Source organism: Bos indicus, chromosome 3, assembly GCF_029378745.1.
Source record: "Bos indicus isolate NIAB-ARS_2022 breed Sahiwal x Tharparkar chromosome 3, NIAB-ARS_B.indTharparkar_mat_pri_1.0, whole genome shotgun sequence".
NCBI lineage: Eukaryota > Metazoa > Chordata > Mammalia > Artiodactyla > Bovidae > Bos > Bos indicus.
This window is the reverse complement of record NC_091762.1, coordinates 95,722,346-95,749,925: the sequence shown is the minus strand read 5'-3', so window position 1 is coordinate 95,749,925 and position 27,580 is coordinate 95,722,346. Positions and strand designations below refer to the sequence as shown.

At 37.4% G+C, this 27,580-nt stretch overlaps 1 protein-coding gene across 3 annotated transcripts in view; it reads right to left on the bottom strand.

Moving 5' to 3' along the window:
* The window catches only part of FAF1 (Fas associated factor 1), a 497,713-nt gene that overhangs the window by 354,595 nt on the left and 115,538 nt on the right, over positions 1-27,580 (bottom strand). For all 3 annotated transcript variants that reach the window (XM_070780362.1, XM_070780369.1, XM_070780377.1), the window contains exon 3: positions 12,253-12,299. In XM_070780362.1, the coding sequence (XP_070636463.1) occupies positions 12,253-12,299 (47 nt within the window). The remainder of the gene's footprint in view (positions 1-12,252; positions 12,300-27,580) is intronic.

Here is a 27,580-nt window from a genome sequence, read left to right as displayed (position 1 = left end):
TTCCTACAATCAGCTTCTTGTCATTCCCCCTGAGATACCAGTTAATGGCTAGACAATAAACATCCCACAGAAGTCTGATCCTCCATTCCAAAGAGCCCATCTGAAATTTAAAGTTCTGTTAATTTCTTACACCTTCAAGTGGTAACTTCCTGAAGCAATGATTATACCTGTTACTTCAGTTTTACTTTTTTGCTCTTTTAGTCCTCCAAACCTGTTTAACTGATCCTACACTGTGTGCTTAGTCACTCAGTCGTGTCCGATTCTTTGAAACCCCATGGACTGTAGCCCACCAGGCTCGTGGGATTCTCCAGGCAAAAATACAGCATTCTTGGATTCTGAATTCATGGGATTCTCCAGGAAAGAATTCTGAAGTGGGCAGTCATTCATTCTCCAGGGGATCTTTCTGACCCACAGATCGAAGCTGGGTCTCCTGCATTGCAGGCGGATTCTTCACCGTCTGAATACCTCTGTTAAAAATACCCTAGAGTGTGGTTTCATTTTCTTGATAACGAAGGTGTCCCAGGAAACAGAGGATTCAGGAACTGCCTTGATTATGGTCTTGACCTTCAATGCACTGCTTAGCTCCTTGCCAACGGAAAATGCGATATTAGTGACCCAAGCCATGCACTGGCATAATGATTAACTATCACTATTGAAACAAGTGCCTGAAGGAACCAAATGATGATCTGACCTGACCATTATGGTGGTAATAATGATAACAAGAACTATGAGCAGACTGCTTCTCACTCCAAAGGAGAGCTTACAGAACAGAATGACACACTAGGGAGTTTTAACATTCCATTCATTCATGTTAAGAATGTTACAGAGTTTCTGAAGTGGCACTTTTAAACAAGTTTCTTATCTCTTGTAATCAAAGGTATGATTCTCCTAAAAATCAGACTCAGAATTTAAGTTTTCAGCTTGCATAGCTATAGTGAAAGTTGAATATACATGCTTTTTAAATCTCTCTTGTGAAAGTTAAGGCACTGTTGTGGAAGGAGTGAGGCCCTAAGATGTGGAATGGGGATGAAAGTGAAAGTCGCTCAGTCATGTCTGACTCTTTGCAATCTCATGGACCGAATAGGGGTCGTATGCTGCTGCTGCTGCTAAGTCACTTCAGTCGTGTCCGACTCTATTCGACCCCATAGACAGCAGCCCACCAGGCTCGCCCGTCCCTGGGATTCTCCAGGCAAGAGTACTGGAGTGGGTTGCCATTTCCTTCTCCAATGCATGAAAGTGAAAAGTGAAAAGTGAAAGTGAAATTGCTCAGTCGTGTCCAACTCTTAGCGACCCCATGGTCTGCAGCCCACCAGGCTCCCCTGCCCATGGGACTCCCCAGGCAAGAGTACTGGAGTGGGTTGCCATTGCCTTCTCCAGGGGTCGTATAGGGGACTGTATTCTCCAGGCCAGAATACTGCAGTGGGTAGCTGTTTCATTCTCCAGGGGATCATCCCAACCCAGGGATCAAACCCAGGTCTACCACATAGCAGGTGGATTCTTGACCAGCTGAGCCACCAGGGAAGCCCAGGAAATGCAGATACCTGAGTGGATTCAGATAAAGGTTAGAACTGTGAACCCCTTGAGTCTCTCTGAGCCTCTTTTGTAAGCAGAAATAGCTCCTCCTCATGGTTAAGAAGACTAGTCTCTTGCTTAAAAACTATTAATACTATTACCTGAGACAGTTCCCTTGAAAGTTGATGCCTATTCTTAAAACCTACCTCCACCATTCCTTACTACTTAGAAAGTCGGATGTAGGCATGCTCCACAAAAACAAGTACAACATATTAACTGAGAAAAGATAGCTTATATCCAAAAGTAATTATAAGATTTTGATAAATTATATCAGCAAAATCATAGGGAATAGTTGTGGAAATAAGTTTGAAGTGAGTTTGACAAAAAGAGTTTGGATAGGGCCAAATATAATATGTTTGCTTAAGCAGCTGTAAGAACCTCTAATAGTTTTCTTGTTGACCGAAGGAAACTTAAATCCCAAATGAGTCTACATTTAATGAGGATGAAATGCCCAAACTTTCCTGGCAAAATGTAGAAGAAATAAAGATGCTTAAAAAAACATGAATGCTGGAGTTAATTAATCATGTAGAACCTGAATATATACACATCATCCCATGACATTATCCATGAGGTCCCAGAGAATACTGCACTAAAGCATTGAAAAAACACATTAGGAAGGAAATCTACATCCTTGAAAAACTCTGTAGTAGCTGTCTTCTGTGGGTAGGGAATAAGACAGGTGTTCCAGGGCTAATGACACCACTGAAAAAGATTCCCTAATAGGCATGATGGGATCCCACAGTGCAGAGGTCACAGAGCAGAGTTCAACAAGAAAAAGGTGGAAGCAATGATGTTAATAGACATCATGGATGAAACGTAAGAATAAGAAGATTTCAACCTGCAGAAATCTTTAATAGTACTTCATTGAATGTGGCACTTCTAAGAAACAAAATTGAAAGTCAGTTGACTAAAATTACTGATCTATAAACAGTAGAAACCTAGATCTGGCAACCTAGATCCTAACTTCCATAATATCTACACTGGAGGGTCAAGTCCTTAGTCCCCTAAAGACAATGCAAGAAAGCCACCGTAAGTATTGTAAAATTTCCTCTAAGAATTCCCCTAAGAGACCTGTAGCTATTTACTAAGGGTTTGTGTACTGATTAAAGGAAAATCTAGATCTTTAGGAGATTACTAGATGCTAACTCTAATACTAATTCTCCTGGGAATATAAAAATGGAAGATTACAGTGGTAAATGAAGTTTTGGCCTAATCTAATCACACAAGGTTCATTTACTCTCTTCAACCTACTCTGCAGTTTTTTCCCCAGATCCCGATAGATAGCTCCTATTGACTTCCTGATCCATGAAATCAGGGATATTAGGTAGGAGGAGAGAACAGGAAGAACAACTCTTGCATACACTTTTTGTTTTAATTTGCAAGCACCACGACAAGCATTTTGCTTCCTCTCAGCAGGGTAAACAATATGCCCTCACTGTCTTTTCCTGAAGATTAAATCAACTCTCTTGCTCTTTGTCATAATAATCTAGCCTGGGCAGATCTTGATTACCCAGGTATTCCACAAAACATTATAGTGATGACAATGCAGACTGGCCCTGAAGAGCAAAAGCAGCAAGCATTTTGATGCTTTGGTAAGATACACTGGCGTGCTAGACATTAGGAGATACACACCACAAAAATGCAGGGCCCTTCACCTTGTTGAAGTTTCAGGGTCCAGGGTCAGAAGCTGGTTGCTGTCCCTTGTACTCCCATCAATGCCTAAGAGATATCTAAGCTAACTGAGAAAGAAAAAATTTGGACTGGGAAAGTAAAAAATGATTATGTCTAATATGCCAGTACCAACCAAAAATAGACTGCTGAAACATCATTACAACCCTAATCAAAGATATCCCTGAATGACTTCCCTGGTGGTCCAGTGGTAATGAATCTGCCTGCCTGCCTATGCAGGGGACACAGGTTCTGTCCTGGTCAAGGAAGATCCCACATGCCTTGGAGCAACTAAGCCCAAGTACCACAACTACTGAGCTCATGTGCTACAACTACTGAAGCCTGTGAGACTAGAGCCCATGCTCCCCAACAAGAGAAGCCATCACAATGAGAAGCCCACACACTACAACGAAAGTAGCCCTACTCACAGCAACTAGAGAAAGCAACTAGCACACAGCAACAAAGATGCAGCACAGCCAAAAATAAATAACTAAATGAAATTTTTAAAAAAGACAGTAGTGAGAGTGAGGAGAACTTAAGGTTGTAACACAGGGTGATCACTTCATTTAGACGGAGAAATAACTTGAGATACAAATCTATACTGAATCACATGAAGTTGTTAATGAATTGGTCAGCTGATCAGAACTTGGAAAACATAAAAAGAAAACTGACTCACACAAGAGTCTGAGGAAGAGGAATGGAAATGGATCATTTAGTGTGGACACAAAATGTGAAAATATGTTATTGGGTGACTGCTGTCTAGGAAACTGAAAGTAAAAGTCACTTAGTCGTGTCCGACTCTTTGCAATCCCAGATACTAGTCCATGGAACTTTCCAGGCCAGAATACTGGAGTGGGTAGCCATTGCCTTCTCCCGAGGATCTTTCCAACCCAGGGATCAAACCCCTGTGTCCTGCATTGCAGGCGGATTCTTTACCAACTGAGCCACAGAGAAGCTATCCAGTTAAAAAAACAAAAAAAAAAGGAGGGGGGACTCTCAATACAGATAAAATGGCATTGTTCTGCTGATGTCAGTGAGCTTTATTCATTTGTACCCCAGGACTATTCAATACTTTAAGGTATAATCTGGCCATGCCAATAGGAGTGGAGGTTAGGCACAACAATATCAACTTACCCTCAACAAGTCTGCATCTGGCTAGGGAATCTACAGACTGCCTAAACGGCAAACAAGAGAGACCAATATGGAACCCTCAATACAACCCCATTCACAGGAGTCTGGTAATGGATCATTTCTACCATGGAGGGGGCAGTCAGTCATCTGTTCCTATCTAAAAAGACACTTTTCTGGATACATAGTTGACTTCTCGGACAGCAATGTTTCTGCCAGCACCACCATTCATGGATTTAAGGAATGCCTCATTGATCTATGGCTTTCCATCCAACACTGGTTCTAACCAAGGAACTCATTTCATAGTAACAGAAGTTCAGCACTGGTATCACTGATGTATACCATTACCCAGAAGCAGCTAGCTATTTAACAGTGGAATGGTTGAAGATAGTTATGGCACAGATTGGGTATAGTTTGTGTGTCAGTTGCTCAGTTGTGTCTGACTCTTTGCAACCCTATGGACTGTAGCCCACAAGGCTCCTCTGTCCATGGGATTCCCCAGGCAAGAAAACAGGAGTGGGTAGCCATTTCCTTCTCCAGGGGATCTTCCCAACCCAGGGATCAAACTCAGGTCGCCTGCCCCGCAGGCGGCTTCTTTACCTCCTGAGCCGCCACGGAAGCAGTTCTCAAAGTTTAAAGGATGGTATATGCTTTACATTAAGGACCAAAACATCGTGATATGTCTCACTGCCAGGGGGAAAAAATGAGTATGAGAATTAAGTGGTGGTATTAACTTATTATGCCTAATAACTTACCAAATTTTTGCTTCCTGCAACTTTGGGATCTGGTGGTTCAGAGATCACAGGACGTAATGTTTCCACAGTACTTCCACTGTGTTAGAATTTGAGAATGCCAATTGGCCATGTTATTATACTCCTCAAGTTACTGAATCAGCCAACAAAGGAGGAGATACTAGCTGATATCTCCTGATAATCAAGGGAAAAAAATCAAGACTGTTGCTACATGCAATGGGCTATTTTCTAGGGTATACCCAAAGTTAAGCAGAGAAGGCAATGGCACCCCACTCCAGTACTCTTGCCTGGAAAATCCCATGGATGGAGGAGCCTGGCGGGCTGCAGTCCATGGGGTCGCTAAGAGTGAGACACAGCTGAGGAACTTCACTTTCACTTTTCACTTTCACGCATTGGAGAAGGAACTGACAACCCACTCCAGTGTTCTTGCCTGGAGAATCCCAGGGACGGGGGAGCCTGATGGGCTGCCGTCTATGGGGTTGCACAGAGTTGGAAACAAGTGAATTGACTTAGCAGCAGCAGCAGCATAACCAATTTTCTTCAAAAGTCCACTGAGGATACTAACTCTTCAAGAATGAATGTTTGAGATGTCCCACCAAGTAGAGAACCTTGACTATTTGAGGTACTGACTGACAGAAAACAGTGGAAGAACAAACCATGGCTGTATGGCCAGTAAACAGAAACAAGGACAGTAACAACATGTGTGTACACACACAAAATTCTGTTCTTAGAGTTTACACACTGAACCTATCAACACTATCCTAGCAGTGACAGCACCATCAATGGCACCCACTTTGTTTCAGAGTCAATCACTCATGTTAGCTTCTATTTTCTTTCAATACTTCAAAACAAACCTCTGCATACTGGCAGAAATATCAGTATCAGCTGAGCAAGATTTCTTTCTCATGTCTGGTGCTAAGTTCCTAGGGTTCTTCCTCTGAGCTCCAAAATTCTGCTAACTTCAACCTCTCCCAAAATCTTTCTTTTCCCTCCAGTACAAAGAATGACTTTGTGCCCTTCAGTGGTCAATAGGGGGTTCTTCTGGGCAACCTGTCCTAGAGCAAGCTCTCTGGAGTGGGTTCCACGGATCTGGCCCATACAGTCCCAGCTCTGCCCACTCTTCTCAGAGGACGCCACAGCTTTAAGTTTTCTCTGGCCCTAGGCTCCCTTCCTTATTCACCAGTAGAACACACCCCATCTGGGCCTAGTGGTGCATTTGTTTCCTGCAGTCGTTACATCCAGATTGTTTTAAGTATCCCTTTTTGGCTCTTTCAACCTACACCACATCTGTATAACTATGCACTACATGAAAGACCCTTAGATTTGAAATTCCTAGTGTGCTGCTTTTCTCTTACCAAACCCTAACTCAAGGACAGAGTTTAATATTTCTAATCAAAGCAGGCTTTGTTGGTCACAAAGGATTTTTTTTTAAGTTATCACTTTAAAATTTTCTTATTAGCTATAATTATTCTATTTCAAGATCGACAAAACATAATGAATTTATATTAGAGTTTCTTACTAGCAATTAGAAAAAGAGAGAGAGACAGAGGAAAAGAGGTCCAGTTAATGAATACTCTTATCAGTTGTGACTAATGTTCAATAGCATCCAAAGAGTGCAAAGGTATCCAAAACTGTTGACTCAAAAAATATATTTAAAAAATTTTCACCTATGAAGACTTCAATCCTATAATCTGACCTTCTCACTATTCTAGTTAACCAAAAATTTAAAAGAAAAAGAAAAAAAATATATACACACACAAACACACTGAGTGGTAAGGGAAACTCTATGGAGAAAACTATTTTAGATCTAAACTTCAACTAAAGTGTTGTTTTTATCCTTATTCAACTTTCCTCTACAAACCACACAGGTCCAGGAAAGACAGTGAACAAAGCAAAGCAAACAGAGACTCTAACCTTGTTATTTCCATTTTGAAAAGTTAACCCCTTGGTAAAACCTCTAGGTACAAGATAAATAAATACAATGTGCCTTAAAGATAAATGTCTTAAAAAAAAAAAAAGCCAGATTTTTTAAATGGACATCAGAAAGACAATAAACAGAAACTAATTAGCCCAAATGGACATTTTCTAAATTAGAAAACTTCAGTATCTACCTATTCTGAAAGTTATTTATAATAATGCTCAAGATGTGAAAACAAACCTCTCTTCTCTAGGCTTCCTCAATAAATTAATAAACAAAGACACATACAGTACATATGTGTGGATCACAACATAAAATAGTTGATAAACACCATTCAGTCAATGAGCAAAATTACACAGTATTAATTCAAAAAATTTTTAGAAAACATAACATATACTGGCCAAAAACACAAGTAATTCATTAGTGCATCTTTCTAACAATAACTATCTCCAAAAATAATTTTTTAAAGGTGCTGAACAATATCCTGAATAAATAAAATATTTTACCAAGAAGGGTTAAATATACATGTATATATTTGATGTTTATGAATAAACATCATAGATTCTGATTGCATTAGTTACAAACTTTATTCAGTTCAGTTCAGCCGCTAGTCGAGTCCAGCTCTTTCTGACCCCATGGACTGCAGCACGCCAGGCTTCCCTGTCCTTCACCAACTCCCAGAGCCTGCTCAAACTCATGTTCATTGAGTCAGTGATGCCATGCAACCATCTCATCCTCTACCATCTCCTTCTCCTGCCTTCAATCTTTCCGAGAATCAGGGTCTTTTCCAATGAGTCGGTTCTTTTCATCAGTTGGCCAAAAGATTGGAGTTTCAGCTTCAGCATCATCCTTCCAATGAATATTCGGGACTGATTTCCTTTAGGATTGACTGGTTTGATCTCCTTGCAGTCCAAGGGAATCTCAAGAGTTGTCTCCAACATCACAGTTCAAAAGCATCCATCTTTGGCACTCAGCTTTCTTTATGGTCCAACTCTCACATCCATACACAACTACTGGAAAAACCACAGCTTTGACTAGATGGCCCTTTGTTGGCAAAGTCATGTCTCTGCTTTTTAAAATGCTGTCTAGGTTGGTCATAGCTTTTCTTCCAAGGAGCAAGCGTTTTTTAATTTCATGGCTGCAGTCACCATCTGCAGTGATTTTGAAGCCAAAGAAAATAAACTCTGTCACTGTTTCCATTGTTTCCCCATCTGTTTGCCATGAAGTGATGGGACTGGATGCCATGATCTCAGTTTTCTGAATGTTGAATTTTAAGCCAGCTTTTTCACTCTCTTTCACTTTCATCAAGAGGCTCTTTAGTTCTTCTTCACTTTCTGCCATAAGGGTGGTGTCATCTGCATATCTGAGGTGATTGATATTTCTTCCAGCAATCTTGATTCCAGCTTGTGCTTCATCCAGCCCGGCATTTCACATGATGTACTCTGCATATAAGCAGGGTGACAATATACAGCCTTGATGTACTCCTTTCCCAATTTGGAACCAGTCCGTTGTTCCATGTCTGGTTCTAACTGTTGCTTGGACCAACATACAGATTTCTCAGGAGGCAGGTAGGGTGGTCTGGTATTCCCATCTCTTGAAAAATTTTCCACAGTTTATTGTGATCCACACAGTCTAAGGCTTTGGCATAGTCAATGAAGCAGAAGTATGTGTTTTTCTGAAATTCTCTTGTTTTTTTCTATGATCCATCAGATGTTGGCAATTTGATCTCTGGTTCTGCTGCCTTTTCTAAATCCAGCTAGAACACCTGGAAGTTCTTGGTTCACATATTGTTAAAGCCTCTCTTGAAGAATTTTGAGTATTACTTTGCTGGCGTGTGAGATGTGTACAATTGTGCGGTACTTTGAACACTCTTTGGCATTACCTTTCTTTGGGATTGGAATGAAAACAGACCTTTTCCAACCCTGTGGGCACTGCTGAATTTTCCAAATTTGCTGGCATATTGAGTGCAGCATTTATACAGCATCATCTTTTAGAATATGAAATAGCTCATCTGGAATTCCATCACCTCCACTAGTTTTGTTCGCAGTGATGCTAACTAAGGCCCACTTGACTTTGCACTCCAGGATGTCTGGCTCTAGGTGAGTGATCACACCATCATGGTTATCTGGGTCACTGAGATCTTTTTTGTATAGTTCTTCTGTGTATTCTTGCTGCCTCTTTACATGATTTCAAAAGTAGAAATTTTCTTTTTTATAATGTACCCGTAAGTTAAGGACACTTAAGAAACTTTTTTTTTTAATGCTTAAGGTATTGTGTTAGGTAATTGATATTGTTTTATTAAATCCCATTAAAACACTTAAGAAAGAAATACTCATATAGATGAGGAAACTCAAGATTAGAGAATTTCTAGATTCACCAAATGCCACAAATGTAATAGGTGGTGAGGTCTGGATTTTTTCATTTTAAAATCATGCTTTTTCTTTTATACCACTCTGTCCTCTTGAAGTTATTAATCTAGTCATAACTTTTAAGATTTTTTTCCCTTGGGATAAGAAGGCAAAATTTAATGCATGTATATAGCATCTTTCTTCTACAGCTTTGCTTTTACAGTTATGATTTTAGTTATAAGCAAGCATATGCTGTATTAGCAATGTATTATGTAGTTAAATAAGCCTTGGAGGATGAGGCAGAAGACTTGCTTATATTCCTGACTCCATCAACATCATGCTGTATTATCTGAGTCAAATCACTCATGGCTTATTCTCTCTCCTTTAAAATGAGACATAAAAATACCTGCGTTTACTTGCTTATAACTGAAATAATGACTGTAAAAACAAAGCTCTAGAAGAAAGATGCTATATACATGCATTAAATTCTAACTTCTTTACCCCAAGGAAAAAAATCTTAAAAGTTATGACATGACTAGATTACTGACCTTCAAGAGGCCAGATTGGTATAAAATAAAGAGCATGGTTTTTAAAATGAGAAAATCCAGACCTCACCACCTACTACACTTGTGGCCTTCAATGAACCTATAAATTCTCTAATCTTGAGTTTCCTCATCTACGAAATATGAGCATTTACTTCTTAAGGGTTTTAATGGGCATTAATAAAGAAAATCATATCAATTACATAGCAAAATACCTTAAGCATTAAAAAAAAAAAGTTTCTTTGCCTTGAACTTACGGGTACATAAAAAAAAAAAAAATTCCACTTTTGAACAAATGTGAACATCTGATTTCAAGAAAAACTATAAAGTACAGAGATTAGGTTCTTTTCCACCAAATAATTTACATATCAAACAACAACAACTCTCTTCTTGGTAACTCTTCTCTCTGTTGAGGTATAAACTGACAAATTGAGGTAGTTGTTTTCACAGACTATCGTCAACTTATTATAAAATTCAAACACACAAAACAAAGATTCTTTTAAACTGCCTACATATACCATTCCTAGCACTGTATCTTATACTTTCAGTGTTAAATCCATGAGAAAGTACAAAGAGCCCTCTTTCATTTCCTCTGGTCAGCAGACTACAAGAAGAATTTTCAGTTCTGTCAAATCCACAGTGATTTGAAAACTAAAGAACAAAGTTAGGAAGGAAAATAGTTGAAAACTATTACTTTCTTCTATGGACCTATGATTCATTCCTTTAACAAGCAAACAAAAGAAAACCCGCTCTGATGAACATTAAACCCCAAATATTACAGTAACTTTATTAGAAATCAATTCAGTACTGAATTTCTAGCTATAAAATATATTAAGCAAAAAGTATCTTCTGTGACAGGAAGTTGGGATGTTTCCAGGGATGAGGGAATTTCTATAGTTCACCTCTAGCAAATACTATTAATTATAAGATATATCCAATATGTACTCAGAATCTAGCAGCTGAATCCACAAGGGTTTAGCAAGCAAAAATTTTGGCACAAAATGTGACATAACATTTACTCAAGAATAAAACTGGAGCCATATTTAGCAGTCTAAAACTTTCTAAACCAAGGGGAAAAAATAATCTTGAAGGAAGCTCTTATAATCATCTGGTTTGCTTTCTAGACAAGGGTTTCAATAGAACTGAATGCTTGTGAACTTAAAAAAAAAAAAAACTGAACAAACCAACAAACAAAAATTTGGTACAGACTGTGGAAATCAGCCACATTTACTCTGGATGAAATTCTGATAGTCTTCCAAAAAAAAGAGAGAGTGGGGAATAGGTCTGTTTATCACTGCTTTGACCTAAAAACTATTAATCACAAAGGGTGGTACAGGTATCAAACAGAATTTTTCTTCCTTTCTAAATATATTCAGTTTCCTATAAAGTACAGCACATTTTGCAGTTCATGGTGAATTTTTTGATGTTTTTGCAACAGCACTTTCCTTCCTCTCCAAAACAACCTCATTCCTAGTCTGCTGTTTCTGTTTGCCTCATCTGCACTTAGCAGATCATGCTTCAGTGACTTAGAAATCCCAGCCACCAAAATTCAAGCCAAAGTTTGAACTGCAAGGAGAGAGGAGGGGTAGAGGGAATCAAGTAATTAAACTATACTTGGAAGGGAGAATGGTTTGCCTCCTATGACTTTATAATGTGCTCTCTTAATCCATAAGCAGTCTCCCATTTTAAGAAAAGAAAGTTATGAATTTATTTTTAATTTAAGGAATTATTTTGTAACTACTATAGCTCTCTTGGCATCATCTTCCAATTTTACCTTTTGGCAATGACACAAAACCACAAAGACTATTCCACATGTTTTACAGTGGATACTTCAGGCAAAATAGTTCAAAGCTCTGGGAAGTTTCATTAAGGACTTGCTCAAATTGTTGCAAATTAACAAAAATTTAATTTAGAAACCAAAGAGAAGGAAAAAAAAAAAGAATTAGTAAGGTTGGAGATAAAGCCTGTATAGTTAAATGATAACCATGCTCTGGAGTTACTGAGCCATGTCTGATTTTCTCACTACTAATAGCTTGAAAGATTCAATTCCTTCCATCTTATGAATTAGAAGATGATCTTGAAAAGTTTTCCTAAAAATAAAATAAAATCATCTTTAAAAATGGTATCACTCAGTCTGAAATAACATTACACAGTTAAACACTAGAGACTTTTAGAAATTAATGTAACTAATCAAATGTCTGGAAAGAAGAACAACTGTATCAATAACTTTATACACCAAAGATCAAATGCTCTATGAAAAAGTGAAAAAAAAAATTAACCACTATCTCTTTTTTGCTTTAAATTCTCATCATCTTATAACATACCTTTGCAGAATGCCATTTTCCTGGGGTATTACACCATTAATAGCTGCCTGTAAACAAAAAACAGAGAAGACATTTAAGGAAACAGAAAAATGCTCAGGGGTGGAGTGTAGTGGGATGGAAAACACTATAAAAGAAAATAAGTATACTTCGAAAATTTAAACAAAATACTAGGTGTTTCCTCAGTGATAAAAAAATTTTTCTATTAAATATTTTTTATACATCTCCATAATAAAACTGTATTTTAGAGGATTTTTAAAAATGCATTTGGCATATAATACTTTCAAATCTTGAGTCATAAAAGCTGAATTCCACAGTCCTCATTCAAGCAAAACACCCACAAGATGAAGGATGTTTAAGGATGTTAGACCAAGTAAAATTTAAGTACCTTAAAAGTTACCTCTTAATATTATTTCCTTCCTCAGATTGAGAGGAGAAAGATATAGAATCACAAATGAAAAATGCCAATAAGAATTTTTAAATTAGCTCAGGAATTAAATTCATTGTGTTATGTTACAGTCATTATTCCTAACGAAAAGAACAATCAGAAGGAAAAAATGTAGGGGCATAAGGTGTCTGATAAACACACCACAATTATATCAGGTTACAAAAGGAGCAGGAGCATCACCAGGGAAGTCTCCTTACATAAAACATTTCTGAAATTGGTCTCTAAGCTAACAAGTCACCAGTTACTTAAGAGCACAAATGTGACATGATATGGACATTTTTAAAGACTACTAAGCAAACAGGTTGTTACATCCTAGATTGTGGGCAGATCATTACAGGGTAATAGAGAAGATTCTCTGAAGGAAAAAAAAAAATGATTCTTCCAACTCTGCTTTTGCATCATAACGACTTCTTCCCTCCCCTTTCCCACACGTCCACATCAAAATGCAGATAAACACTCTGATGTTTAATCAGCTGTGTGGAGATCAATTGCAAAAAGGAGTTTGTATATTTTGTGAAACATTAGTTTAAATACTTGCCAGAGGTAGGTCAAGTTTACAAAATTATACGGTTGAATAGGAACAATGTAGAGTATAAGACACTTGCTATGAATTTTCAAAGTTTTAATGCTCCACAGGCAAAAGTCAAAGAAATCCACAGATTAATATAGATAGTGGATACCATAGAACCCTGACAACTCTGGAGGCTCATAAATCCTTTGAGTCAAGCAAACCCTAAAATCAGTTTTGAAAGCCACAAATTCAATAGAAGCACCTCTTCCTGGTGCCAGGTCAATTATCCCTTTTCTGTTGACAGCAATGGTTCCATATACAAATATCTTCTTTGTTAAAAAACAGAAAGTGGCAAGGGAATGTTCTGTGATGTTGGAAAAGAAACAAAATACCAGAGTCTGGAAAGATTTTGTTCAAATTTTCACTAGAGAATGCCAAGGTATAATGGAAAGAACACTAAGGATTTATAAAGTCCAAAGTTTGAATCTAGATTCCCCCACTTATTGCTTTGATGACCTTAGTATATATTCTCCATTCACTGAACTTCCTTGAGCCACAGTTTCCTCATCTATATGAGTAAATACTATATCTTCAGTCAAAGTGGACTTGCCTTTTTGTTTCTTAAACGCCTTTTAAGATACTATATCTGCTTGGAATGCCCTTTTTCCTATTGCCTGTCTGACTGAAACTTAATCATCCTGGCTTCTAGCATGGAAAAAAATCCATTCAACAATTAATCTTACCATGAGAAGTTCTGGTAATATCCAAAAGGAGACAAAAAGTAATTTTAAAATTACTTTTTTTTAATTAAAAATCAGAGCTAGATTAAGTAAAACATCTATTTAAAGGCAGATAAAAAGCAGCTTTGGAAATATTTTAATTCCCTCCCTCTCTTTCTTCTTTGGTGAAGAGAAGTGAGACAAACAGAATCTTGGGGAATTCATACATGTAGGAAAAAGAGAAGAGAAAGATAAAACCAAAAACAAAACAATAAAAATGGAAGGGTTAGAAAAGAGGGGAAAGAGTAGGTATATGTCATATAGAGGACAACAAAGATAAAATAAAGAGGGATTAGACAAAATAAAAAAATATGAAATCAGTCCAGTATCAGTCCAGTTCAGTTCAGTCACTCAGTCATGTCCAACTCTTTGCGACCCCATGAACTGCAGCACACCAGGCCTCCCTGTCCCATCACCAACTCCTGGAGTTCACTCAAACTCATGTCCATCGAGTCGGTGATACCATCCAGCCATCTCATCCTCTGTCGTCCCCTTCTCCTCCTGCCCCCAATCCCTCCCAGCATCAGAGCCCAGCATCAGTGTCTTTTCCAATGGGTCAACTCTTTGCATGAGGTGGCCAAAGTACTGGAGTTTCAGCTTTAGCATCAGTCCTTCCAAAGAACACCCAGGACTGATCTCCTTTAGAATGGACTGATTGGTCTCCTTGCAGTCCAATGGACTCTCAAGAGTCTTCTCCAACACCACAGTTCAAAAGCATCAATTCTTCGCTGCTCAGCTTTCTTCACAGTCCAACTTTCACATCCATACATGACCACTGGAAAAACCATAGCCTTGACTAGACAGACCCTTGTTGGCAAAGTAATGTCTCTGCTTTTGAATATGCTATCTAGGTTGGTCATAACTTTCCTTCCAAGGAGTAATGAGGCCTAATAAGAGACTGTTAGACATATTTGAAAACAGTTTTGGTAAAAACTGTATTATAAAAGACTAAGAAATATATAGGAAATAAGAAAGTATAACTGATCTTGAAACGACACAAAAAGTAAAAATATAGGACCTGCAAGAAGAATGGCTACAATAAATTTTTGTCTGTGTTAAAAAAAAAAAAAAAAAAAAGAATAGTGATTTATTGAGTTCAAAGAGAATTCATTAGAAAAGGAAACAGTAAAGAATAAAGAAATAAAGAGTAAAATTAAAAGTTCAGTTCAACAAACTTAACAAATGCCTATTCATTGCCAGGCACTATGCTAGACTATGGGGATACCTGGGATCTATCTAGGGCTCAGGAGAGCACAGATAGAGAGGATACCTTTAGGAAAGAGACTAGATTTAGAAAAACCTACATTAGAGACTGGGCTTCCTTAGTGATCTTCATCAGACTGAAATCTATTTCAAAAACAGCACCTTGCCTTGATCTAGGTTATAGTAGTTTGAAAATCCATTTTGGTATAACTATCATTGCTTTTATGCCATTATGTCAATGACATTTTTAATCCACTAATTTACCACAATTAGAATCCAGCTTCTAAGTTCTCTTTAGCAAAACTTGACAACATTTGAAACGTCATTTCTCAGAGTCCACTGGAAGATAGGTGAGGTTATGTTTTAAGTATAATGGAAGTCAAGGTCACAGGTGGCTGTAAGAAAGCAATGGCACCCCACTCCTGTACTTTTGCCTGGAAAATTCCATGGACAGAGGAGCCTGGTAGGCTGCAGTCCATGGGGTCTCGAAGAATTGGACACGACTGAGCGACTTCACTTTCACTTTTCACTTTCATGCACTGGAGAAGGAAATGGCTACCCACTCCAGTGTTCTTGCCTGGAGAATCCCAGGGACAGGGGAGCCTAGTGGGCTGCCATCTATGGGGTCGCAGAGTCGGATTCGACTGAAGCAACTTAGCAGCAGCAGCAGCAGCAAGAAATATTCTTATCTTCAGCCTTAACAGATGGAGAAAATGATGACACTCATGGTGGGCTATTTAGACCTTTTTGGGGATGGGAAATGGCAAAAATTCCTGTAGACAGTCTTACATTGTAAGATATGAAAGAAAAAGAAGCCATTGGTAAACTGGTGGATTATAAAACTATGGCATCCAATAAATAAATAAATAAATTTACAGGATCTAATACAAATCATCCCCTACACATATAGTAAATCTTGGCTTTGGGTTTCTTTATATTTAAGAAAATGCTAATAAGATTTCTTCAGAAGGGAGGGAGATGATATTATCCAAAAATTTCAGTGTCAACTTCTGAGTAAAAGAGATGCAGTAATAATAAAGGTAGCTAACATTATATATTAACAGTACTTACTAGGTGTTATGCATTCTCTAGGTGCTTTACTTGTGTGTGTGTGTGTGTGTGTGTGTGTATGTGTGTGTGTGTGTGTGTGCGCGCGCGCGCGCGAGCGTGCTCAGTCATGTCTAACTCTTTACAACCCCATGGACTATAGCCTACCAGGCTCATCTGTCCACAGAATTTTCCAGGCAAGTATACTAGAGTAGGTTACCATTTCCTACTCCATGGACTGTTACCTACCAGGCTCCTCTTGCTTGGAATTTTCCAAGCAAGAATACTAGAATGGGTTGCCATGTCCTACTCCAGAGGATCCTCCTGAGCCAGGGATAGAACTCTCATTTCTTGTATCTCCTGCATTGGTAGGCTCAAACTAAATCAGTCAACTTTCATATTACTCCCTCATTTTACAAATGAGGATACCAAGAAAACAGTAGAAAATGATAGGCAAAAGATGAAAGAAAAAAATGATGAATATAAAAGTTTTAAATGTTTGCTCTTTGAAAGACACCATTAAGAAAATGAAAAGGTAAACCACAGACTGGGAAAAGTATTTGCTACATATATATGTCTGAGAAGGGATTTACCTTCAGGATATTAAAAAAATTCTTACGACTCAAAAATGACAAATAATAAGATCTGAACAGAAAAGTCTCAAAAAAAGATGTATGTACAGCCAATAAGCATATAAAAAGCTGTTCAAATTAAACAGTCATCAGAGAAAGGCAAATTAAAACCATGGTAAATGACCACCACAAACCTATTAAAATGGCTAAAATTAAATCAGATGATACAAGTTTGGACAAAAATGTTGAACAATAGGAAGTCTCATATAGTGTATAATCACTTTCAAAATTGCTTTGTATATAAAGGTAATAAACATATAAGCTAGCAATATTACTCTTAAGTATTTACCTAAAAGAAATAAAAACATATTCCCCAAACAAAAACTTGCATACTATAATATTCATAGCAGCTTTAACCACAATTCCCAATAACTGGAAGTAGCCCAAATGCCCATCATTCAGGCAAATGTTGTTTGGGGTATAACACATTGTCTGGATACAATGGAATACTACCCAGCAATTAAAAAAAAAAAAAAAGAACATCCTACAGATACTTTCAACTATATGGGTACATCTCAAACACATGATGCTAAATGAAATCAGACACACACGAGAAAATACTACATGATTTCGTGTATATGAAATTCTAGGAAAAACTAACTTAATCTCTAGTAAAAGAAGGCAGATCATGGGTTGCTTAGGGTGGATGGGGAATGACACAGCATTAACAATAGAGCAATTAAGGGATAATGACTCTAGTGGTGGTAGTAATATAGATTCATACAAAACTCATCGAATTGTACATTTAAAATGAGTCCATTTTACCATCAATAAACTTAATTTTTGAAAAAGAACAACTAAGAAATCTGCTTCAAACACACTAAAATGGGTGAAATTAAAAAGACTAACACCACCAAATGGTGGTGAGGATTTGAAGCATAAGAACTAACACACTGCTGATGGCACAACTACTTTGGAAACAGTTTGACAGTTTCATATATAAAGTTAAACAAACACTTAACATACAATACCACTTAGGAATTCATCCAAGAAAAATAAAAATATGTCCAATAAATACTAGCATACAAATATCCATAGCCACTTCATTCCTAATACCAAACACTAGATACAAGCAAAAATGTCCTTTAACCAATGAATAAGCAAGACTGTGGCATGTTCACACAAAGGACTGTTATTCAATAATAAAAATGAACTTCTGATACTTGCAACAATACTGATGAATCTCATAAATATCATGTCAAGTAAACAATGCCAGACACAAAGACTGCATAGTATAGGATTCCTTTTACATGAAGTTTTAGAACAGACAAAACTTGCAAAATGTAGTAATACAAATCAGATCAGTGACTGCCTGAAGCAGGGTTAGGAGTTACTGAGGGGAAAAGAAAAGATTTTCTAATGACAGAAATCTTGAAGGGATGGGGACTGCACACACAATGTATACATAAACAATGTAAACATCATCAAAACTCATAACTGTGTACAATTAAATTTTGCATATGCATATAAATTAGTCATTTTCAAAGCTGATTTAACAAAAGAACATTAAAACTCTAATTCAGTCTCATAGAACACTAGAAAATTGTCATCTCAGATGTATATATCATCCCATTAGCTATTATTGTGCCCCACCTGTGGTCTGTACCCACCCATCATCACCTCCCTCTTTACTTTTAATTAAGATCATCTGTCTCCTTTAGAGAACTACGCACACCTCATCCCATGTGATACTGAAAATGAGTTAACAATGGTGACCCAATTTAGACCAATCAGGCTCTCCTGGGAGTGTGGATTTGAACGAGTAACTAACTGGTTGAAGCTGTGTCCTGACAATAGTGCTCAGAGGCACTTTTCACAATAAGCTTCTGACAAAGCAATTCTGTTCACTAATTGTCCTAAGACTTGGTTGTTCAAGCTTTCTTTCAAATATGTAAGCAACCTTCCAATAAACCCTGCTTCTTATTCTCCTTAATTCTACTTTGCAATCAAAGACTGATAAACCAATATTCAATGAGGTTCCATGACAAACTCAATACACATTAAGTTATAGATCACCATTTTTCCAGTCTTCAACAACTGTCAGTATTATTAGCTTAATTCTTATAGCAGCCTTCTCAGCTGGTCAATCTCCAAATTAACTATTGATTACAAATCAGTGAAACTAAATACATTTCAAATACAAGAATCTATAAACAAGTAGAAAACCTGTTAAATTTTAAAATTTATGAAAACAGAAATGACATATACATTTTCATTATATAATCACACACACATACACACGCACACAATCTCCAGATAGACTAGTATAGGCGACTCTGTATATTCTAAATGTTTGGAAAGCCTGTGAACTAGGGTAATAATTATGATCATAATATTAGCATTGTTTCCATCTCTTGAAAATACTTAAAGTATAAAAAATGCTTTCTAAAATAGTGTGCTTTTGTTAAACTTGAAATTATTACTCTATGGTATGTCATATTTCAGGTATTTTCAAAATATCTTAATAATAGGTGCCAGACCCACAAAGTACTCATATTTTAGCATTCACAACTCTGATATTGCCATCAAGTGAATTCTTCCAACAAAATCCAGGCTTTCTCTTCCCCATTATCAAGGCAGTGTTTTAGACACTGGAGGGAATACAAGGATGACAGACACAGTCCTCCCAAGTTGACCAGTTAAAGAAACAATTAATGGCAGTCCAACCTGAGAGACAGTATGGAATTTAGAAAGGAAGGAATGCCTATTGTTGATTAATAGAGCTCAAGACCCAGATCTGAATCATTTTCTCCGAGAAAAATTTAACTGACTCACAGTAGTGAGTCAATGATTTTTCTCAATGATTTTTCCATTGTGTTGTACTTACATAGCAATCATTCATCTTATTTACACATTTGAATATTTCATTCTTTCACTCCACCATTAACCCATTCAACAAATATTTAATTATTAACTTGGAACTATTCTAAATACTAAGGAAATGACTGTTGTGAATAAGACACAATCATTCTCCTCTCATGGTCTGCTGTAAGTTGAGCCAATGAAAAATTCTGAAGAGATCATCATTCTATAACTCTGTATTCCATAGCTCTGAATTGTGGAATTTTCACCTCTGACCTTGTATGGGGGGAAAACATGCTCATTCCCCTGCGTGTCTCCTCTACTCTCAAGCGTCTACCACAACTCTTCTTCATTTCTGACGGCATTTGTGTAGGTTTTCTATACATCAAGCAATTCTGTAACACGAGGAAAGTATCCACATAACTTAAGTCTGACACTATCTTCCGGAAGATAGATCCCACAAGTTAAGAGTTCAGTCCCACAAGACAGTTCCTACTTCAGATGCTGATCACAATTGCAAGTTGTCATCTGTGCTTCTCATCAAACGTCTATAAAGCAGAGGTTTCCATGATCCTCTCCTCGATTCAATTAATTTGCTTAAGTGGCTCACAGAAATCAAGGAAAGGTTTTACTTACTAGTTCACTAGATTATTATAAAAGGATATAACTCAAGAACAGCCAAATGGAAGATATGCATAGCGTGAGGTATGTGGTACAGGACATGGAGATTCCATGCTGTCTCCGGGCATGCTACCCTCCTATGCATTCACCCAAAAGCTCCCCCAATCTGTACTATTGAGATTTTTATGAACACCTCAACATGTAGGTATAATTAATCATTAATTAACTCAATCCCCAGTCCCTCTCCCCTTCCTAGAGGATACGGCTTGGTCTTTCTAGTGACCAGACACTTTCTGAAGCCTATTCACAAACCCATGAGTTTCATTAAAACAAAAGACACTCGTATGACCCAGGAAGTTCCAAGCTTAGCTTTATGTTAAGAACCAGAGTCAAAGATAAAATATTAGAATAACAACAACAAAAATGCTACTCTTATCACTTGGGAAGTTACAAGGGTTTCAGAAGCTCTGTGCCTGGAACCAGGATAGACCAATACCAACATCTATTATTTCACAAACCTCATTAGAATTATGTTAATCAAGTGATCTATTTTGGGATGAAAACTTCCCCAGCTACCAATGTGACAGACCAAAGAAATAATAGATTTAAGTGTCCACACTAAAAACAGCTATAAGATTATGGTTGAAAGCCAATAAGGTCTCCAAAAGATGCTTAATACCATTTCCTCCTCTTTCTGAGCAGAAAGGAAAATCATTTTAATAAATAATTATTTAATTTTTCATATCTGTAACAGCTATTTCCAACCATCTACTATATTTAAGGAGAAGGAAATGGCAACCTACTCCATTACTCTTGCCTGGAAAATCCCATGGACAGAGGAGCCCGGTAGGCTACAGTCCATGGGTGTGCAAATAGTTGGACACATCTGAGCGACTTCACTTCACTCACTTCATACTTTATCACTGGAGAAGGAAATGGCAACCCACTCCAGTATTCTTGCCTGGAGAATCCCATGGACAGAGGAGCCTGGCAGGCCATGGTCCATGGGGTTGCAGAGAGTCTTGACACGACTGATGTGACTAAGCACGCACTATATTTAAATTCTTCCAAATATCAATAACCTCAGTTATGCAGATGATACCACCCTTATGGCAGAAACTGAAGAGGAACTAAAAAGCCTCTTGATGAAGGTGAAAGTGGAGAGTGAAAAAGTTGGCTTAAAGCTCAACATTCAGAAAACAAAGATCATGGCATCTGGTCCCATCACTTCATGGGAAATAGATGGGGAAACAGTGGAAACAGTGTCAGACTTTATTTTTTTGGGCTCCAAAATCACTGCAGATGGTGACTGCAGCCATGAAATTAAAAGACGCTTACTCCTTGGAAGGAAAGTTATGACCAACCTAGACAGCATATTCAAAAGCAGAGACATTACTTTGCCAACAAAGGTCCATCTAGTCAAGGCTATGGTTTTTCCAATGGTCATGTACTGATGTGAGAGTTGGACTGTGAAGAAAGCTGAGCGCTGAAGAATTGATGCTTTTGAACTGTGGTGTTGGAGAAGACTCTTGAGAGTCCCTTGGACTGCAAGGAGATCCAACCAGTCCATTCTGAAGGAGATTAGCCCTGGGATTTCTTTGGAAGGACTGATGCTAAAGCTGAAACTCCAGTACTTTGGCCACCTCATGCCAAGAGTTGACTCATTGGAAAAGACTCTGATGCTGGGAGGGATTGGGGGCAGGAGGAGAAGGGGACGACAGAGGATGAGATGGCTGGATGGTATCACCGACCCGACGGACGTGAGTCTGAGTGAACTCCAGGAGTTGGTGATGGACAGGGAGGCCTGGCATGCTGCGATTCATGGGGTCGCAAAGACTCGGACACGACTGAGCGACTGAACTGAACTGAACCGAACTGAAATGTACCTTCAAATTCCTATTTTCCAAATATGTTAATCATTATGATATTCTTCTCTAAATTTTTCTAAAGGACTCCACTGTATGACTGCAAAGCTGATGACTCTTATCTACATTTATTATGGACTTCAATGGAGAAATACGTAAGATATTCTAAAGGCAAAAGAGTGGGAATAATCTGAATGTTAGGAAGAAAGGATGATTATTTGAAGCAAGTATTAAAACAAGGCTTTTGCAGGGAAAAGGAAGTTGAATGAAAGCATTCAGGGACAGATTTTCTTTCTTTTAAGTGGATCTACTTAATTTACCCAGGAAGGTAAAAGTAATTTTGCGTGGCATCAGGAACAGTTTACATTAGGAGGCAGTGAGAGGCCAGCTGGAAAAGTAAGCAAGAGTTAGATTATGAGATGTGGGATAAAGGCATTAAAAGTTTTGTTTAACCTGAAGATAAGGGGGAGGCAACTGCTGCAACTTAAAGCTGCCCTTTAGGAAAATCATTTTAGTAGCACTGTGAGATACGAACTGAAAAGGAAAAAACGGCTGAAAATGAAATCTGGGCTTCTGACTTGAATGAGGAGACTGCTCCTGCTCCAGTTCTCTCAATCACTAAAAATTACAAGCAATTCTAATGATTCCACTGTTCAAGTCAAAAATCATACAATCATCCTCGATTCCTTTCTTTCTCTCTTACTTCACATTTAATCTATGAGGAATTCTTCATTATATGTCCAAAATGTAGACTGTCACCAATGTTCTCTGCTATCACCCTGGTCTAAATCACCATCTTTCCTCTGGTGTAGTATTCCAACAGCCTCTGAACATCCTTGCTCCACACACTTACTGCCTATTCACACAACAGCCAGCATGATGCTTATAAATGTCAAACCAAATAAAATCCCTTTCCTACTCAAAACTTTTATGCCTTCGCATATCATCAGACTCTAAGTCAAAATCCTTATTCGGACCTTAGAAGACTCTATATATTCTGGCTCCAGCTCTCTCTCTCTGACATCACCTTCTACTAACCCTACCAAGTTGTTCTGGTTTCCTTACAATCTCTTGCACAAGCTAAGCAGCCTCCCACATTAAACTACTTAACGTATTCTTCCCCTTGTCTGGAATGCTACTCCTTTAGATAGCCACATATCTCACTCCTTCACTCCAGTCAAGTTTCTACTCAATGATCATTTAAGAGAGGCCTTCCTTAATCAACCTACTATTTCCTTGTTTGTTATCAGATAACAAGCTCCAAATGTCTTTATTTTGTTCACTAATGCACCATCATCAGGATCAATGGTACCTAGTACCTACGTAGTATGAGATAACATACACTAAATGTTCAAGTGAAAAAAATAAATGAACATGAGCAAAGGAATAGGCTAGTAAGGATAGGGAGGTTTGAGGCTTTCAGGTTTAGGCATGTTGATTTTGAACTACACATGGAACATTCATAAAGAGATATCCAACAGATCGTTAAGAATCTAAAATGTGTGAGTTTGAGATTGACATGAGTCAATCACTTAAAAAGAATCTAGGGAAAAACAGAGCTACCAAATGATCTAGCAATCACACTTCTAGTTAAATATCAAAAATAACTGAAATCAGGGTCTCAAAGAGATATTTTTATACTGACATTTACAGCAACAATAACCAAGAGACAGAAGCAACCCAAATGTCCATCAATGGTAAGAGATTTTTTTTTAAGTGTTACATACAAACAATAGAATATTATGCAGCTTTAAAAAGAAGGAAATATTGTCACAGACTACACATGGATAAATCTTAAGACATCATGCTAAGTGAAATAAACCAGTAAAAAATAACATATGCTATCTGATTGCACTTATATGAGGTACCTAGAGTAGTCAAATTCATAGAAACTGCAAGTACATAGAATGGTAGTTACCAAGAGCTGGGGAAAGAGAAGAGGGTTATAATTTAATGGGTATAGGTTTTCAGTTTTGCAAGATGAAAAAGTTCTGGAGATCTACTTCTCAATAATGTGTATATATTTAATGCTATCAAACTATATACTTAAAAGTAGTTAAGATAATATACTGTCTTTCATATCTCAATGTTGTTTTTTGTTAAGTATTTGCAAAAGTCCTAGGAGTGAAGTCACCCAAAATGAGACGTAGTGTGGACAAAGAAAATGTCTCAAAATGGAACCTTTGGAATGCCAACATTGTAAAGTAGTATGTAGGAAAAAAATCACAGACAATATTTAACAGAAGTATCAGAGCAGGAGGAGATAACATGCGCATCTGAGCTTCAATACAAACCTCAGTTACAGTTATATAGCTATGTGTGTGTATATATATATATATATATGCATGCATCAACCAAATTGTTAATACTGAAATGCTGGCCTTAGAGAAAATGCAGATATGATAATTTACTGCCATTAATAGAAAATGGATAAAAGGCAGATGGCATGCAACCACTAATTTTTATATATTCATTTTATATCTTTGTTTCCAAGCAAAGAAAAAAACTACAGTAACAATTCATATTCAGCATTTAGTTCTTTATGACCTGTGATCTACTATAATTTCACCAGATCAATTAAGGGAATTCCTGTGTTCCACAGTCTGACAAGTCTGTTTTCAAACCCTGGCTCTATCATGTACTTATTACCTGTGTGACTTCCGTCATGTTAATTTGACTACTGTAAGATTTAGTTTCCCATCCATAAAGTAGAGATAATACCAACTTATTTCATAAGGCTGTTATAAGGATTAAATGAGATAATACAAGAAAATACTCCACAAATGTTAGCCACCATAATTATCCATCCCTACTACGTAGTCTTTGTTTTAATCAGTTTTGTTATGTTATGCGCTATACATCAGTGGTGCATAAATGTCTGCCTCATGCCGGACTAGAAATTCAGATACATAAAGTCCTGATCCCAGTGATTCTACTTCAGGTGGTTTGAAATAAGACCCAAAAATCTTTCTTCCCGCCACAAACTCCTCAGGTGATTCTGATGCACAACTAGATTTGGGAACAACTATAGAGTATTTGTGGGGTTCCCTGGTGGGCCAGACAGTAAAGAATCTGCCTATAATGCAGGAGACCCGGGTTCAATCCCTGGGTCGGGAAGATCCCTTGGAGAAGGTAATGAATATTCAGTCCAGTATTCTTGCCTAGAGAATTGCATAGATAGAGGAGCCTGACGGGCTATAGTCCATGGGGTTGCAAAGAGTCAGACGTGAATGAGCAACTAATACTTTCACTTTTTCACTTTTCATAGAGAATTTATAGCATACATTTTTAAAGGCCTAGATAAAATCTGCTAGTCTACCACTACAATACAACAGAATCTATTATTTCCCCCTGAGCCCCTTATTATTTCAGAAATAAATGTCTAAAGGAACAGATTCTTCATAAACTCACTCATATGTTGTTAAATATGCAATATTTAAAAATATTTTAAATATGAGGGCTCTTGAGCCAGAAAGCCTCATATTCCAGCGCCATCATTACTAGTTGCATAATCTTGAGAAAGTCTACTTCTCTCTGGCTCAGTTCTTTCATCAATAAAGTGCAGGGGGGAGGGGCCAGCAGTGATAACAGTACTTGTTCACTGGGTTTTTATGAAACTTGCTAACACATATAAAATGCTTAAATGGTGTTTGACACATAGTAAAATACCCAATGAAGGTGAACTGCTTTTATTGTAACTGCTATCATATTGAGAGCTACCCTTGTTTGAAATCATAAACAGATTTTAATCATAAAATTCTGAAGGCAAAGAAAGGACACTATTTAAAAATAGAGAATTTTCCACTCATAACACTTTACCAATTGCAGACAACTTATTTCTGGACATACTTCCTCTCTCTCTTCACTGTTTACATAAAGATCTACCTTCATCAAAATACTCTAACAGTTACAGATAAGATGATCAGACCAAAGTAGAAGTGAAAAGTTTAACATCCTTATCTAACTCTAAACTCAAATTTCTTTTTATTAACCTTGCTCTTTATTATTGCAATAGAAAAGAATTACAACTGGCAATCCTATAACAGATTCTAACAGCCAAATATTTGGTTTTAATAAGTTCTGATTTGATTTTTATCAGGGAAAAAATGGAAAGCAAAACAATTTAAGAAATGTAACCATTCTACAATTTGCTTTTAGTCTAACACAAAAAGAAAGAAAAAAAAAAAAACGCTCACTGAATATTTCCATAAAGATATCACTATCACAATAGCCCAACATGCAGAACCAAGACTGGTGCAAACCAAATTAAAGACAGAGGAATACAAGGCACGTCCTAAGATTAATAATGGTACCAGAGACACTCACCCTTGTCAAATATCTATAGATGAAAAAACAAACAGCAAAACAACATAGCTAAGATAAAAACAAATGGAACACCAAGATCTCATTTACTAAAACTGAAATGTGAGAAAGGTGGTTTCTGGTACGGTCACTTCCCTTCCCTGGATTTTTGACTCTTCCTTAGGCAACTGGATGGTACTTAGACTTTAGTCAGCATCACATAAAGGGCTACTCAACCTCTCTCTCCTGCCTATTACACAATAATTATTTTCTGCTCTATCCAATGACTGTGGAAAAAGAAAGGGCAAGTTCATTAATCTGCCTTTTCTAGATTCAACTGGCAAGCTAAAACCCAAGAGACAGAAATGTCTTAAGGTTAGCAGTTTGAAAGTTTTATAGAGGTAGACATCCTATAGTAGTCAAGGGAAGACTTTTAGTTAGTTGAGCAAAGACAACAAACCAGATATGCTTTATATTACAAGCAGCAACATAAGGAAAACACTTTTTCTGGTTACTAGCAGTCCTGAATACAGCTACCTCCATTTTGAGACTGATGTTCATCTAAAAAAATCAATTTAATCCAGGAAATAGATTGCAATTACTCTGTACAAAGAATTGTGCTAGATACTACAGTTAACAAACAGGCAAGACAGCCCCAAACTTTTGGAAACCAGGAGGACAAATAACAATACAACATTAAGAAGAATATAGAAAGTTTCACAACCTTAATAAATGGCAACTCCATTCTTCCAGTTGGTCCAGCCAAAAACCTCAGAACTATCCTTGACTCCCTTTTTCTCTCACTATTCCCTCCTTCTCTACTTATTAGCAAATTCTGATTTCTGGAAAAACATTCAGATTCTGTTCATATTTTACTGCTACCACATTTCACTGCCACTCTGGTCCTAGTCTCCATCTTCTCTCTCCTCCTGCATTATTATAATAGCTTCCAAACTGATTTCTGGGCCTTGCACTTCCTCACTTTCAATGTATTCTTATTTAATAGTGAAGTTATTTGATCACATAAAAGCGCTACTCAAAACCTTCCACTGATATGTTCCCTAATATAAAAAGACAACATCCTTAAGATGCATTTTTCCTCCCTCACTCTCCTCATCTCT